The sequence below is a fragment of the Peromyscus maniculatus genome, chromosome 2 (assembly GCF_049852395.1).
Source record: "Peromyscus maniculatus bairdii isolate BWxNUB_F1_BW_parent chromosome 2, HU_Pman_BW_mat_3.1, whole genome shotgun sequence".
NCBI classification, from domain to species: domain Eukaryota; kingdom Metazoa; phylum Chordata; class Mammalia; order Rodentia; family Cricetidae; genus Peromyscus; species Peromyscus maniculatus.
This window is the reverse complement of record NC_134853.1, coordinates 9,731,470-9,745,605: the sequence shown is the minus strand read 5'-3', so window position 1 is coordinate 9,745,605 and position 14,136 is coordinate 9,731,470. Positions and strand designations below refer to the sequence as shown.

Genomic DNA, 14,136 nt, shown 5'->3' with positions numbered 1-14,136 from the left:
TTGAACCTGGATCCTCTAGAAGAGCAGTCAGTGCTCTTAAGCCCTGAGCCATCTCTCCAGCGCCTCTTTTGAAATTCTTAAGGTTGCATTTTGAAGAATAGAAATTCTTCTATTTTAATGATGACAGATTTATCAGTCTTTTAAGGGCTTTTTAATATGTTATTTGCTAAATCTCATCTCTTTCAAGGCTGTGAAGATACTTCATGTTATTTTTAGAAGTGTTATTGTTTTGTCTTGTTAATTGAGACCTCGAGTCTGTCAGGAGTCAAGTTTATTTATGTGTCATGTGGGGTAGAGTTTGCAACCTGTTGTCTCAGTACATTTTGTGCAGTTGGCACACTGCAGAGGCAGCTTTGTGGTACCCAGGCAAGTACAGCTGGAAGTGAGGAGCCTGTTAAGTGGGAGAGATTGAGTCCCTTAGGTGGATGGACCTCGGCTGTAGCCCAGAGAGGTGAGAAGTTCCTTCACAGCCTGGGTGGCCTGCCAGGTAGCTAGAACTGTCTTATAGCATGACTCTGCTTCTTTCTTTTTAAGTTTTGAAGTAATTTCAGGTTTATATAAAATTTGTAGAAATAGATCCGGTGTACCTTTCACCCAGATACTCCATGGTTGGTAGTTTTGAGCCATCTGGGGGTAGGTGATGCAAGTGTTCCTCTTCCCTGTGCTATTGCTGTGTTCCCTTCCTCCTCCCCCACTTTCCTGACAGTGTCTTCTGCTATAGGCCTGGCTGGCCTGGAATTTAGGACAGTCCTCCTGCCTCAGCCTCTATGCTGTTTCAGATGGGAGCCACCACACCTGACTCTGTGTGCATTTTCTAAGTGCGTAGTCGGTCTCTTGTCAGAAAGTAAAGGGGGAGTATCGTTTATTTCACAGACTCTGCCCATATTTTGCTGACTGTCTTTTATTTTTTTTAGATTTATTTATTTATTATGTACATAGTGTTCTGCCTGCATGTGTACTTGCATGACAGAAGATGGCACCAGTTCTCATTGGTTGTGAGCCACCATGTGGTTGCTGGGAATTGAACTCAGGACCTCTTAGAAGAACAGCCAGTACTCTTAACCTCTGAGCCATCTCTCCAGCCCTGCTGACTGTCTTTTTTTTTTTTGGTTTTTCGAGACAGGGTTTCTCTGTGTAGCTTTGCGCCTTTCCTGGAACTCACTTGGTAGCCCAGGCTGGCCTCGAACTCACAGAGATCCGCCTGGCTCTGCCTCCCGAGTGCTGGGATTAAAGGCGTGCGCCACCAACGCCCGGCATGCTGACTGTCTTTTAAAGATCTAGTGTAATCACAATCATGTGCTTAATGTACTTAATGCCATCTTCCTTCATTCCATTTTAACCTGGCACATCCAGTTTCCCCTCTTGTAGGTTCTTGGCATTTGTGATGAGTACGGCTACCACACTACAGCATTTCTTGGTAGTGTGTGTCTGGTGTTTCCTCATGGTTTTTACATTTTTAATATGGATATCTCCAAAGTAAAACTGGACTCAGAGCTTATAGCTACTGATTTCCTTTGTAGTGACGTGATGACTTTGGCCAGCTGGTGAAGAGTATACCTGCAAGACCTCTCTGCTATAAAGTTGATCGATAGCTGTCATATTAATAAGTAGCAAGCAAATAAGCATTTTGAAGTATATTTTGAGACCATGTAGAAACATATATAAATATCCTGTTCCTCATCAAATTTTCTTTAGCCTACCAAATTTAGCATCCATTATTAATTCTTGTCTGAATCTATTACAACCCTTAAGTTTTGCTAAGGTGATTTACTTTGAATTCTAGAATTCCTTTTCAGTCATTAGTTGGCCTTGGCACTCCAAGGGAAGAAATTCTCTCTTCCCTCTTTTTTTTTTTTTTTTTTTTTGTATTTATGTCATTGTAGACCTTGTGCTTCTCCTTACTGACTTCAAATGTGTCACTTCATTTGATTTCTGTTTTGGGGATTGAGCCCAGGGCCCCATCTGTGCTAAGCATGTGCTCTGTCGCCAAGCTGTACTATGTAGACCCCGAGGGTTTACGTTGCTGTGTTTGTTTTAAAGAAATGGTCTTTCTCTGTTGCTGGGCTCGTACACACCTGGGCTCAGGTGCTTTTCCTTCTTTTCTTCTCACTCCTGGAATCGTGAGACTGCAGACATGTGCCAACATAACTGCTTTATTTTGATGCTAAAATTATCTCAGGCTTTGCCAGTGATGCTATGGCCTCCAGTTGACTCGGGCTCCTGCTATCTTCTCACTGTTCTTCTGGCTTTCTGGTGTAGAAAGGCGTTCCTAGGCCATCTTGTACGTTCTTTGTTCTGGTTGTGTGCCAGGCATTTTTGCAAGGAACCTTGCTTGGTCAGTTAATCCTTCCATCTTCTAGCACTTAATTGTTGGGTGACTACTGTGTTCAGGACTTTTCTAACTTCCTGCAAAGCTGTTTCTAGTGTTAGTAACATGTTCTTCCTTAAAAACTAATAGTGGCCTTTTTTCTTTGAGTTGTCATATATAGAAAGTCAAAATTATTATGTATAACTAGGTACCTAGTTATCGAACTTTTTTTATATTTAGCGCTGATAATTAGGATGTCCCTTTAATATATCTAAGAACCATATGAAAATATCACATGATACTCATAAATATATATAATTTTACATCAATTAACATTGTATTTAAACAAACCTGGGCCTGTGAAATGTCTCAGTGGGTAAAAGGTATTTGTCACCAAGCCTGACAACTTAAGCTCACTCCTTGGAATTCACATGGTGGACGGAGAGAACCAACTTGTGTAAGTTGTCCTCTGACCCCCGCATGGGTGCCATCCACCCACTCACCTATACATAAAGGAAATAGCGTCAACAAATAATCCAAGGATCCCTCGGAGTCGATGTATTTGCAGCAGCAAACGTACAGCCCGTGACACCCGAGGAGCCTGAGCAGTGATCATCCTCATGCACCCCGAGAACGGGTGTGGACTGTCTCTCGGAGGCTCCTCTTAGCTCTCTGTAGATGTGCTCTGGTGGACAGAAGGAAGGTGTGCGTGTTGGGGTCAGCCTCGTTCTTTGAAGGCTTTTACCACACATGCCTTGTGCGTCCTTCTAATTTTCCAGTGCAGTGGTCTTACTTTCCAGTGAGGAAATTGTTTGAGCTTCTTTAATTTAAATAGTATGCACAGAATACTTGGCTTACTCTAAAATACAGTTTGTGATGTGGTGGCAGATGTATTGTACCCAGGAGTATGTATAGATTACTTCACTGTTGACTGCCCCCACTTGGGATTTTCAAATAAATTAAATTCTTTTTATTTCCTTAGCTTACAGATTTGGGTTTTGAAAGCTCTTCCCGCCTGAATTTTACAGTAGTTGTGGCTGAATAGTTATTGCAAAAAGGAATTCAAAATGTCATAAATTTTGCCAGGATGGTGGCTCACACTGGAGGCTAAGGCAGGTTGGAAGTTAAGGCCAGCTACAAGGTTAAGTTTGAGGTTAGTCTAGGCTATGTAGGCTATATACCCTACCTCAAAAGAATCATTTAAGTCAAGTAGTTCATAAATCTCGATTTCTGATAAATATTTTAATCTTTAAGCTGAAATCCTTATGAAATTTAAAATGTAAACTTAAAGACGTAGACTTTATTGTTAAATAAATTCCTTGGAAGATTGTTGGGCAGTTTCTAATAAAGTTAAACAGGTCTGCTCTGTGATCCAACACTTCTGCCTCTAGGTCAGTATCCATAAGCATTGAGTATGTACATGACTTATTCAGGAATGGTCTGATCAATACTATTCCCTAACTTCAGACAACTCAAAAATGTTCCATCAATAGCAAATGAACAAATACTGATATTTTCATTCAATGATATAAAAAATTAAAAACAGATATATGCAAATTATTAATGCATAAAAGATGCAAAACAGAGGTGTTTCTTCATCTATCAAGAACACACTAACCAGTATGTAATAACAGAAGTCAGAGTGAGTCACTTAGGGTGCCAGGTGTCAACTGGAAAGAGGCCTGAGGAACTTTGTGGGTGATGGAATGTTCTGGAGTGTGGTGGTGAGCCTGTGAATCTTTATGTCTAAGTCACTGAGCTTAGGCTAAGGTTTGTGTGTTTGCCTTACTCCCTCAGGAAAATAGAGAAAGAAGGACAGGGAGAGAGAGAGAGAAGGAGGCTCCTTTTGTCCTTGACTTTCAGAAAACTAGGGGTTTGGACTAAGTGATTGCTATTCGATCCAGTTTGTTTCCTATTCTGTGTAATAAAGGAAGGATTAAGTACATGATCTAAAAGGCATACTTCAAACTAATGGTACAGATTTTTTTGTTATATTTTCCACAATATAAAGGTTTCATGTATATGTATATCCATATATATTTTTTTAATTTTACAATTTGATTAATTTTACATGTCATCCACGGATTCCCCATCCTTCCTCCTCCTGCGCCCCCACACCTTCCCCCCAGCCCCCCCATTCCCATCTCCTCCAGGGCAAGGTCGCCCCTGGGGATTCAGCTCAACCTGGTAGATTCAGTCCAGGCATATCTGTATATGTTTAAATAACCCATTTTAATACTTAAAATAAAACTTGACCAGATGTTGCGTTGTATCTTTTATTCCAACATTTAAAAAAGTGCACCTAAGTAGAACAAGATATTGAATGCCCCCCACACCGTCTCTAGGTGAGCTCATGCCCGCTAATCTTATTTTTCATTTATCTTCTTCCTGAGATATGTGTACACACACACACACACATCCACACACACACACACATCCACACACACACACACATCCACACATACATATACTATATATGTGTTATATGCACATATAAATTACATAACGCATATACACACATATATACACATATACATACACATATAACACATACATGCTATATATACATATATAATTTATACACATATCTGCACACACATAATGTATATGTATATGGGAGATGGGATGGAGTCTTGCCCAATCTACTGGGGACTCACTGTGGAAGATCTCACCTGGCCTTTAATTCACATCCATCTGCCTCAGCCTTGTGAGTACTGGGATTGTAGGCCCTGGGATATTTTAAAAACAGATCAGTTTTACTTTGTCATACAAATGCTTTTAAGATGAGGGCTCTTACCAGTATCAAGCAAAGAAAGTAATGATTCCTTAACATTAAGATTGTGCAGGGTGCAGATTGCATTTGGTCTCTAGACACAGAATCCTTTTCCATCTCTGTTCTTCATGTAGACTGCTTGTTGGACCATGTCATTAGTTCTGTAGAGTCGCCCACGTGCTTGCTTTTGCTGACTGTACTGGTGTGTTGTAGACCCTCCCCGTGACCACGTGCTTGCTTTTGCTGACTGTACTGGTGTGTTGTAGACCCTCCCCCTGACCACGTGCTTGCTTTTGCTGACTGTACTGGTGTGTGTGTTGTAGACCCTCCCCTGGATCTTGTAGACTGAGAACGTAAAGGCTACATAGCTTCAGGCTTGAGGTTGGCAATACTGCCTAGCGGGTAGGAGTCTCCTTGTAGCACTAGATCAGAGGACAATTTCTCGTGGTCTCTTGATTTTAAGATTGATCCATGGACTCAGGAGATGGTGGCCAGGTAATCTGTCAGCAAGCTTCCCATTAACATTAGGCCAGGGGGCTGTAGCAGCATGCTGCTTTTGTTGTCTAGAGTGTCTGGTGTTTTATCACCAGTTACAAGCTGGTGACTTTTTGGAAGACATTCCTTTTGCTGAAATCCCAGCTAATATGAAGAATGTTTCCTTTCATTGTCTTATTCTGGATACAGTTTATTCAGGAAAGGCAAGGTAACCATTTGATCTTTCGCTCTTATCAGCGACATGTGCAGATCTGGAATAAGTGCATACTTTTGAATTTTAATGGGGAATGGTGCCACATTGTAGGTGCTGGCTGACTTCATTGCCAGTACATTGCATGAGCCCTCTTAAGCTGACAGAGCTAGGAAATACTAGATTCCTTTAAACTTTTTTATTTTCACTCTTGAGATAGAGCCCAGGATGGCCTTTACCTCAGTATGTAGCTGCACATAGATAATAATAATAATCTTAATCTTCTGCTCTTCTATATTTGCTGGGATTACAGGCACACACTACCATTCCCTACCTTAAATGGGGTTGGGATCAAACCCAAGGCTTTGGACATGCTAGGATAGCAGTCCACCCCAGACTCACCCCCTTTCTCCTCCTCCTCTTTCTTCTTCTTTCTTCTTTTTCTTTTTTTAAAGAGAAATACATCACGGACCTTACTTACATTTTCAATTCATGTTTTAAGCTTAGATTACTCAGTGTATTTGGTTTTATATTTCCTTCTCTGGTTCTAACATAAACACAACTACTTGTACTTTAATTTGTCTTGTACCTATCTCTGGATGTACAATAATGTAATAACAGTGCCAATATTACTAATTGCATGGTTGCTAGAAATAGTTCACAATTTCCTTTTCTTTAGACCACATGAGAACTTGCTGTGTTTAAAATCCTTTGAAATAATTGCTGTTTGCACAGTTAAGGCTACCAGTTTGGATTACTTTTAGTGCAGTTGTGGTGTTTTCTTTAAAAATATTTGTTTCTGTCTGTATTTTGATTTAATTTTATTTGAATTAAAAGTATATTATTGTTAAAAAATCATGTTTCTGGCAATGTGATTATGGAGAACAGTTTGAGATTGTTTTGTTTTTTTTTCTTTGGAAAAATCTCATGGGTATTTTAGCATAGCTAATTTTAATTACAAATTTCTTACTGATGATATCACCAACTCAGTTCACAATTACATTGAGTTTTCTTTGTGTTTTAGTGGTTTCTTTCCCCCATTTTGATGGAAATTTTTGTATAATTATGTAAAAATTTCATTTAAAAAAGTTTTGGCTTTATCTTTAAAAAAAAAAAGGCAAATAAATACTCATATTTCCATTTTCTTAGATGAGGGGTAGGGTGGAATCCACACTGGCCTTGTTGCATTAAAAAGTAAGTGAGCCGCGCACTGAAAGGGAGATGCTCTGCTGTTTTCTTGTCCAGGGTGTGCACTGCGATGGATGCTCACGCATCTGCTGCACACTGGTGCTCTTTGTAGGTGATGATCGAACTTTGTGTTTGTTTTTCAGTGTTTCCTGACAGTGGAGCACATTTTTGGTTTTGAAAGTATCGCCACAGATTATCACTTATATTTACTTTGTTTCATTGATTATAGAGGAAAAAAATAAGTGTTTTTCATCAGATAAATCCAAGAATTACTGGTAAACCTATATTCATTGCTAAGTTTAGTTGCTTGATTAACAAAGAATAAATAAAAATATTAATAGGTGATATTTTTAATTATTATATACATGTACATTTTCTGGGGTATTTATAAAAGTGATATCCAAACTAGTTACCTAAGAATTTTATGTTTATTTTGTTTTAAATAATATAATTACACAGTTGAATTTTTCATTTGAATGTATAGAAAGTGCTAAAACTTAAAAGGGATTTCATTAAATATTATTTTTTACTTTGTTTATACTTAATCAGAGAATCATATAGGAGGACCTTCCACTCCCCTTCTTCTGTGGTTATTATAATGCATTAGAGGTAGAACTTGTATGGTTTATTGTGGAAATATTTCACTTGTGTGCTTTTAATATTTTGTTTTTAAACAGGTAGTATAACTCCAACTGTGGAACTGAATGGGCTTGCAATGAAAAGGGGAGAGCCTGCCATCTACAGGCCATTAGATCCAAAGCCATTCCCAAATTATAGAGCTAATTACAACTTCCGGGGCATGTACAATCAGAGGTTTGTATGTCTTCTTTGGTGGTGTTGCTTATTTATTTAATTTATGCCTATTGTAGGAATTTCTAACATCCTAAGACTATTTTCATTGTGAACACAATTGATGTTGAACATTCTGCGGATGAATCAGGCTCACCAAGAGTATTAGAAGTTCAAAACAGAACAAAAACAAACCCCCCTAACTTCAGAAACCCCCTTTAGTGATCCATGCAGGCCTCGTGTTTGCTGCAGGCAGGGCACATTTCCAGTCTGCACAGGTCACAGCGCTGACCGGCATGGGACAGTCTCATTCCCTCAGCACACTAAACTTAGTGTCCTTCCTGATTGACCACATTAGTGACTTGGAGTCTCTGTGATTTATAGAAACTTCATTGGAGAGAAGGATTTACTAAGTCTTTGTTGGATCTGGTACATTTGTGACAGTTGCAAGTGTAATCTTACAAGTGTGGTAGAAATTGGAAAATAAAAATAAGATTGCTGTTGTAAAAGTTACCTAAAACTCATTATAGGTAATGTGGAAAATTCCAGAAGGTAAAAAAAAAAAAATACCTTGCCATCCCAGGACTAACTAATCTTAATATTTTGATTTACTTTAAATTATTCTTAGCTGAGTGGTGGTGCATGCCTTTAATCCCAGCACTTGGGAGGCAGAGGCATTCCGGTCTCTGAGTTCAAGGCCAACCTGGTCTGCAGAGCAAGATCCAGGACAACCAGGGCTTTTACACAGAGAACCCCTGTCTCAAACAACAACAAATAATTATTCTTTGTATATAAATATATTGAACTGAAATGAAGTTGTTCTTTGGATGCAAGTTCTGTAATACATATATGTCTATATGTATAACAAAATGCACAGATCTTTTAGTGTATGTCTTGATGACTTTATGTGTATATGCGCCTGTCTTCTCTTCAGACTTTTAACTTATGTGTGTCTTATGTATCACCACTCAGATCAAAACGCAGACGTTTCCCATCACTAGGGGGTTTCCTTGGACTCCCATGCTCCTGCCACACATCTTCCCAGAAGTAACCTCCAGTCTGTTGTCACAGACTGGTTCTGCCATAGACAGAGATTCAGCACTTACTCTCTCCCCTCCTCCACTGTGAATGATGCTTCTCTGGCGTTGAGATTCACTAACATTGCTTATATCTGGATTCTGTCCCTTTTAATTGCTGGACAGTGCCCAATTGTATGTCTGTGTCTTAATTTGTTTAATCTATGTGTGTAATTCTTTCACGCAATCTAGTGACCACTTATCATGTTTTTAGTCTTTGAGAAATATTTTTTTGCTGGCTATAAAGTGCCTCATATGGCCAAGGTATATTTTCTAGTTGCATATTTCAGTTGGATCACTTAGCTGCTTTCTAGCCTCCTCCCTTGAATAAATACTGCAGTAAATAACATTACAAAAATCTTTTTTGTTACAGTCTTTTACACATATTTGTTTTATATTCCTGTATATTTCCTGAATGTACGTTATTATAGGATTTTCTATCTGACAGCTCTGAATTTGAAATACATTGCTTTGCTTGATAGTTAAGAAATGAAATTGAAAAACCTTCTGGGATTATGACTGCTACCCACAGGATCATTCTCACATGTTTTCTGCTTATCTTTTTATTTATTTTGTTTATTTTTTCACATTTACTGACTAGTTTTCAAATGTTTGTGTTAACATTATTAACATTCTGCCTATATTATCTATAATTTTTCTGCCTGTAGTTTGGCTTTTACTTTTGTGTCTTGCTGTAGTTTTATTAGCTTTGGTATTTAAAAAACAACTTCTTTGTTGTTCTTTTTTGAGACAGGGTTTCTCTGTGTAGTTTTGGTGCCTGTCCTAGACTCACTTTGTAGACCACGTTAGCCTCAAACTCACAGAGATCCACCTCTCTCTGCCTCTGCTGGGATTAAAGGCGTGCGCCCCCACCACCTGACCTACAATTTCATTATTATATATAAGAAATTAATTTTGATATGTGATCAGGTGTTTGTCAATGCTTCTGTTAGGTTTTATATATTTATCTATAGCCTAATTTAGATTTAGTCTATATGTAACTTAATCCTTCATAGTTCCTGGTTTGCTAGTAGAAAATTCGCACAGTGCTGTCCAAATGCTGATTAGTTTCTTTAAGAGCTACTGCTCATGCCCCTGTTGGACTTCCTCTGCTCTCCCCTCTTTTCAGCTGGTCTCACGTTAGGAAGAGCAGGCCTTCTGCAGGGAAGGTCCCGTGTTGTCCTTGATGCCTGCTCTGTGTGGTCTCCTTACCTACCCGGAATCGATGTAGGGATGATTTCTAACTCAGGCCCGCTTGGCGGTTCTTTCAGAGAGCACTTGCTGTCTCCCTTTCTGACTTGGCCTAAACCCGCAGCGTTGCTGGCTTTCCTCCCGTTTTCTCTCGTTCTAGTCCTGCCCTTTTCTCAGCATCTCTCATTCTCACTGCAGCATCCCGAGCAGCCCCCTGGCTCTCGGCTCAGCATGCACAGTAGAGTTGCTCTACCCCACCTTTTTGTGTACCTGTTAATCTTTCTTTAGTCTGTGGTTCCCTAACATACACAGAGCTAGTTGTCCGCTTCCATATAGTAGACTTGAGTAAGGAGCACCCAGCCCATTTTATCCATGTAATATATTTCATTTTTAGTCTCCTCCTTTTTTTAATCTATCTAATTTTGGGGAGGGATTGAGATAGGTTTTCAATATTATCTGGCTAACCTTGTACTCTGTATGTAATCCAAGCTGACTTCCCAAGTGCTAAGATTACAGGCATGTGTTACCATGCTTCTATTTCCCCCTTTTAAAATAGTGTGTGGTAATTGTACAAAATAGCAGATTTCATTATGATATTTTCATACGCTATATCATGTAATCTAATCATTACCCTTTCTTACCTCTTTCCCTTCTTACTGACCCCATTTCTTTTTTCAAAGAGTACCTTTTCTACATTTATGTCTTTAAATATGGATTATGCCTGTGAGAGTAAACACAGTATACACCTTTCTGAGTCTAGTTTGCTTTGTGTATGTAACCTGATGACCTCCCAGCCCATCCATTTTCCCCCAAACCATCTAAGTTTGTTCTTTTTTATGGATGAATACAACTCCATTGTATATATACACCACATTTTCTTATCAGGCTGGTTTTATATCGTGGTTATTGGGAATAATGGAGCAGTACAGTGGATGTGCAGGTATGTTTCTTTGACTGTTTACTTGGGAATGATATTGGTAGTTCTGTTTTTGCCTTTTGAGGAACTTCTGTGCTTATTTCCATAGTGGCCAGACTAAGAAATTTTCTTTTTATTGTAATATAATGACATTCTTGTTTTAACATTTTTTTTGTATTTTGATATTATAATTGTTCACTAAAATTTTAACTAGTGAATTTATTATTTTCAAATAAAACAATCTGATACTAAAGCTATGAATTATCACATAGTAGTCCTGGTGTTAGCGTGTTCATGTTCTAGAGGAGGAAGCAGTCAGTGAGCGGACCCCAGACACCGAGGAGATACCGCTTGACAGAGATCTAAAGAAATGGGCTGGGGTGGGGGTGGGGACAGGGACAAACTAAACCATGTGAATGAAAGCAGTGAAGCAGATGCCTGGCATGTGGCTGCCTTGACTAGCAGACTGTGTCTGGAACAGGCGCCAAGGGGAGAGGAGGTGTAGGAGGGGCAAGGGTCATGTGACGGGGTTTGCCTTTCTTTCTTTTCTAGATGTTCTGGTAAGAATGTTAACATTTTCCCTTCGTTCTGATTTCGAGATCTGATTTCGTGTGTGCCATGGGGTACAGGCATTGCACTCACATGCTCTCTAAGGACGCCTCCATCAGGGACGAGCTTTCCCCTCAGGTTTCTGCAGTCCTTAGGATTTCCTGTTGATAACACCCGGGGTACAGTAGGTGAGACCCCAGGCTACCAAGCCGGTCTCTGCCGGGCAGCTGCCTTCTCCCGAAGGGCAGCACTCTCAATAAGCTCTGAAATTGTCCTTTCACACGGCCCCTTAGTTTGCCAGTGACAGCTGAAGCTGGGATGTGGAGAACTAGAGCAGAGGTGCCTCATTTCCTGTCGGCTTCCAGATGAACTGGTGGCCGGCTGCTTAAACACGGACTGAAAGGTTGAGTCCGAGAACTGTGACTTGCAGGCACTTTTGGAAACTTCTCCGTTACTACGTAGATTCTAACAACTGTCGTTAGCTGTGACCCGTGCTGTTGTTTCCCTTGTCTCTTGGCTGTTGGAGTTTGTCTGCTGGAGCTCATCCGGAGGCCCAAGCAGAGTGTTCGTTTCCTCTGTTCTGTTTTACGATGAGTGGAGAGAGATCCACTCCTGTACACACTCCACAGTACAGGCTGGATTCTGAACTGCTTGTCCTGTTAACAGCCAAGTCCTCGGCAGTGGCTGCTGCATCTTGTGTTGTTTTTTCCTTGTCTGAGGCCCTAATTGACATGTTATATGCAGAAGCATTTAACATCCAAATGGAAGACTGTAAGTAGGTATGCCTAGCCTACATCCCATGATGCGTGTGTCCTGGGATAGTTAGGAAATTGGCCCAACATATTTGTGGCTGAAAGTGTCATGTTGTAGTGTCAAAAGACTGGACACCTAAGGAAGGTTGGAGAACAGTTTATGCACGTGTTAGTTGGCTGTCTGTTGCTGTGACAGAGCTGACCATGGTGGCTTTTGCCGTAATGCTAGCATTTGGCCATTCAGCTTGCTGAGACAGGAGGATAGCATGAATTTGAGGCTAACCTAGGAGACAGAGTGAGATGACCTTGTCTTTAAATGGCGGAAGGATACTCTTTTTTTTTTTTTTTTCCCCTTCACTTTTTCAGATTGAGACTACTGTAGGAACTCACAGTGTAGTTGAGGTTAGCTTTGAATTCCTAATCCTTTTACATTACCTCGTAAGTACTCAGGTGACAGGTATGTTCTCCCACACATGGCTTCAGGCTTCCAGTTTTGGATGTGTCCGACTCTGGTGAGTGGACCCTATTGCTTTTGGACCTGTGGGGAAGCAGAGTATCCCACTGGGAGTCCATGACAGAGGAAGCCACTCGACTTACCGACGCCAGGAGCAGAGGGAGGAAGAGGAACAGTCAGGTTTCAGCATCCCTTTTTTATTATTAAAATAGTTTTAGATTTACCTTATTATTTTCTGCATGTGAGTGTTTTGTCTGCTAGTATGTCTGTACACCGTGTACATGCCTGTTGTCTGAGGAGGTCAGAAGAGGACCTTGGATCCCCTGGGACTGGAGTTATAGATGGTGGTGAGCTGCTATGTGGGTGCTGGGAATTGAACTGAGCTCTTCTGCAAAGGCAGCAAATGCTCTTAACCACTGAGTCATCTCTCCAGCCCCCCAGTAACCCTTCTAATGGCACACCCTCATATGACCGGCCCCATTTCCTAAAGGTACATTTTCCAGTAACACAACAGACCAGGCACCATGCCTTTAACTCATGGGCTTTTTGGCCACAGCAAGTGCATTTCTGCATGTCATCTGTAAAATGTTTTCTTCTTAAATTACATGTGTGTGTGCGTGTGTATGTGTGTGTGTATATGTGTGTTTGTACATGCATACAGTTATGATGCCATCGTGCATGTGTGTAGGTCAGAGGACAACATACAGGAGCATGTGCTCTCCTTTATCATTGGGTGTTGGGACTCACACTCTGGTTGGTTGGCAGCAGGCACCTTTACTTGCTGATCAGTCTAGCTGGCCCCAACATGCCATCTTTTTATAAATAAATCACGTGGAAAGGAATGGAATGACGTAAACTAGACCTCCTGGCAACAGGTGATCAGTTTTGTCTGTTGTCTGGCAGATGGCCGGGAAGCCCCCGCTCTTCTCATGGCCACAGCTCAGACTGTGCTCTTTGAGGGTGGAACTTCTGCCCCATGGAACTGGGGCATCTGTTGGGCAGGCCCTCAGGCAGGCTGGACATAGGGCTTGACTTCCGTGTTCTCATTTAGCTTTTTCTTGATCCTGTGGTTTTTATTTGCCTATTTTCAAAGACGCTCACTCTTGCTGTGCTTCCTAAGGGACATAGTGGTCTGTCCAGGAGACTTGGAGTGGAGAGTGGGGGAGGTGGTGTGTGTATGTTTGTGTGTGTGTGTGTGTGTGTGTGTGTGTGTGTCTGTATGTGTCTCTGTGTGTGTCTGTATGTGTGTCTGTATATGTGTGTGTGTATGTGTGTGTATGTATATGTGTCTCTGGGTCTGTATATGTGTGTTTGTGTGCGTGTCTGTATGTGTGTGTGTCTGTGTCTGTATATGTGTGTGTATGTGTGTCTGTATGTGTGTGTGTATGTGTGTGTATGTATATGTGTCTCTGTGTGTCTGTGTGTGTGTCTGTATGTGTGTATGTCTATTTGTGT

The 14,136-nt window shown here is 40.7% G+C and overlaps 1 protein-coding gene across 13 annotated transcripts in view; it reads left to right on the top strand.

The window, feature by feature from the left end:
• The window catches only part of Stau2 (staufen double-stranded RNA binding protein 2), a 281,249-nt gene that overhangs the window by 59,081 nt on the left and 208,032 nt on the right, over window positions 1–14,136 (top strand). For 12 of the 13 annotated variants that reach the window (XM_015993567.3, XM_076563754.1, XM_076563758.1 and 9 more), the window contains one exon: window positions 7,632–7,767. The exons of the other annotated variant lie outside the window; for it this stretch is intronic. In XM_015993567.3, the coding sequence (XP_015849053.2) occupies window positions 7,632–7,767 (136 nt within the window). The remainder of the gene's footprint in view (window positions 1–7,631; window positions 7,768–14,136) is intronic. 13 annotated transcript variants of the gene reach the window in all.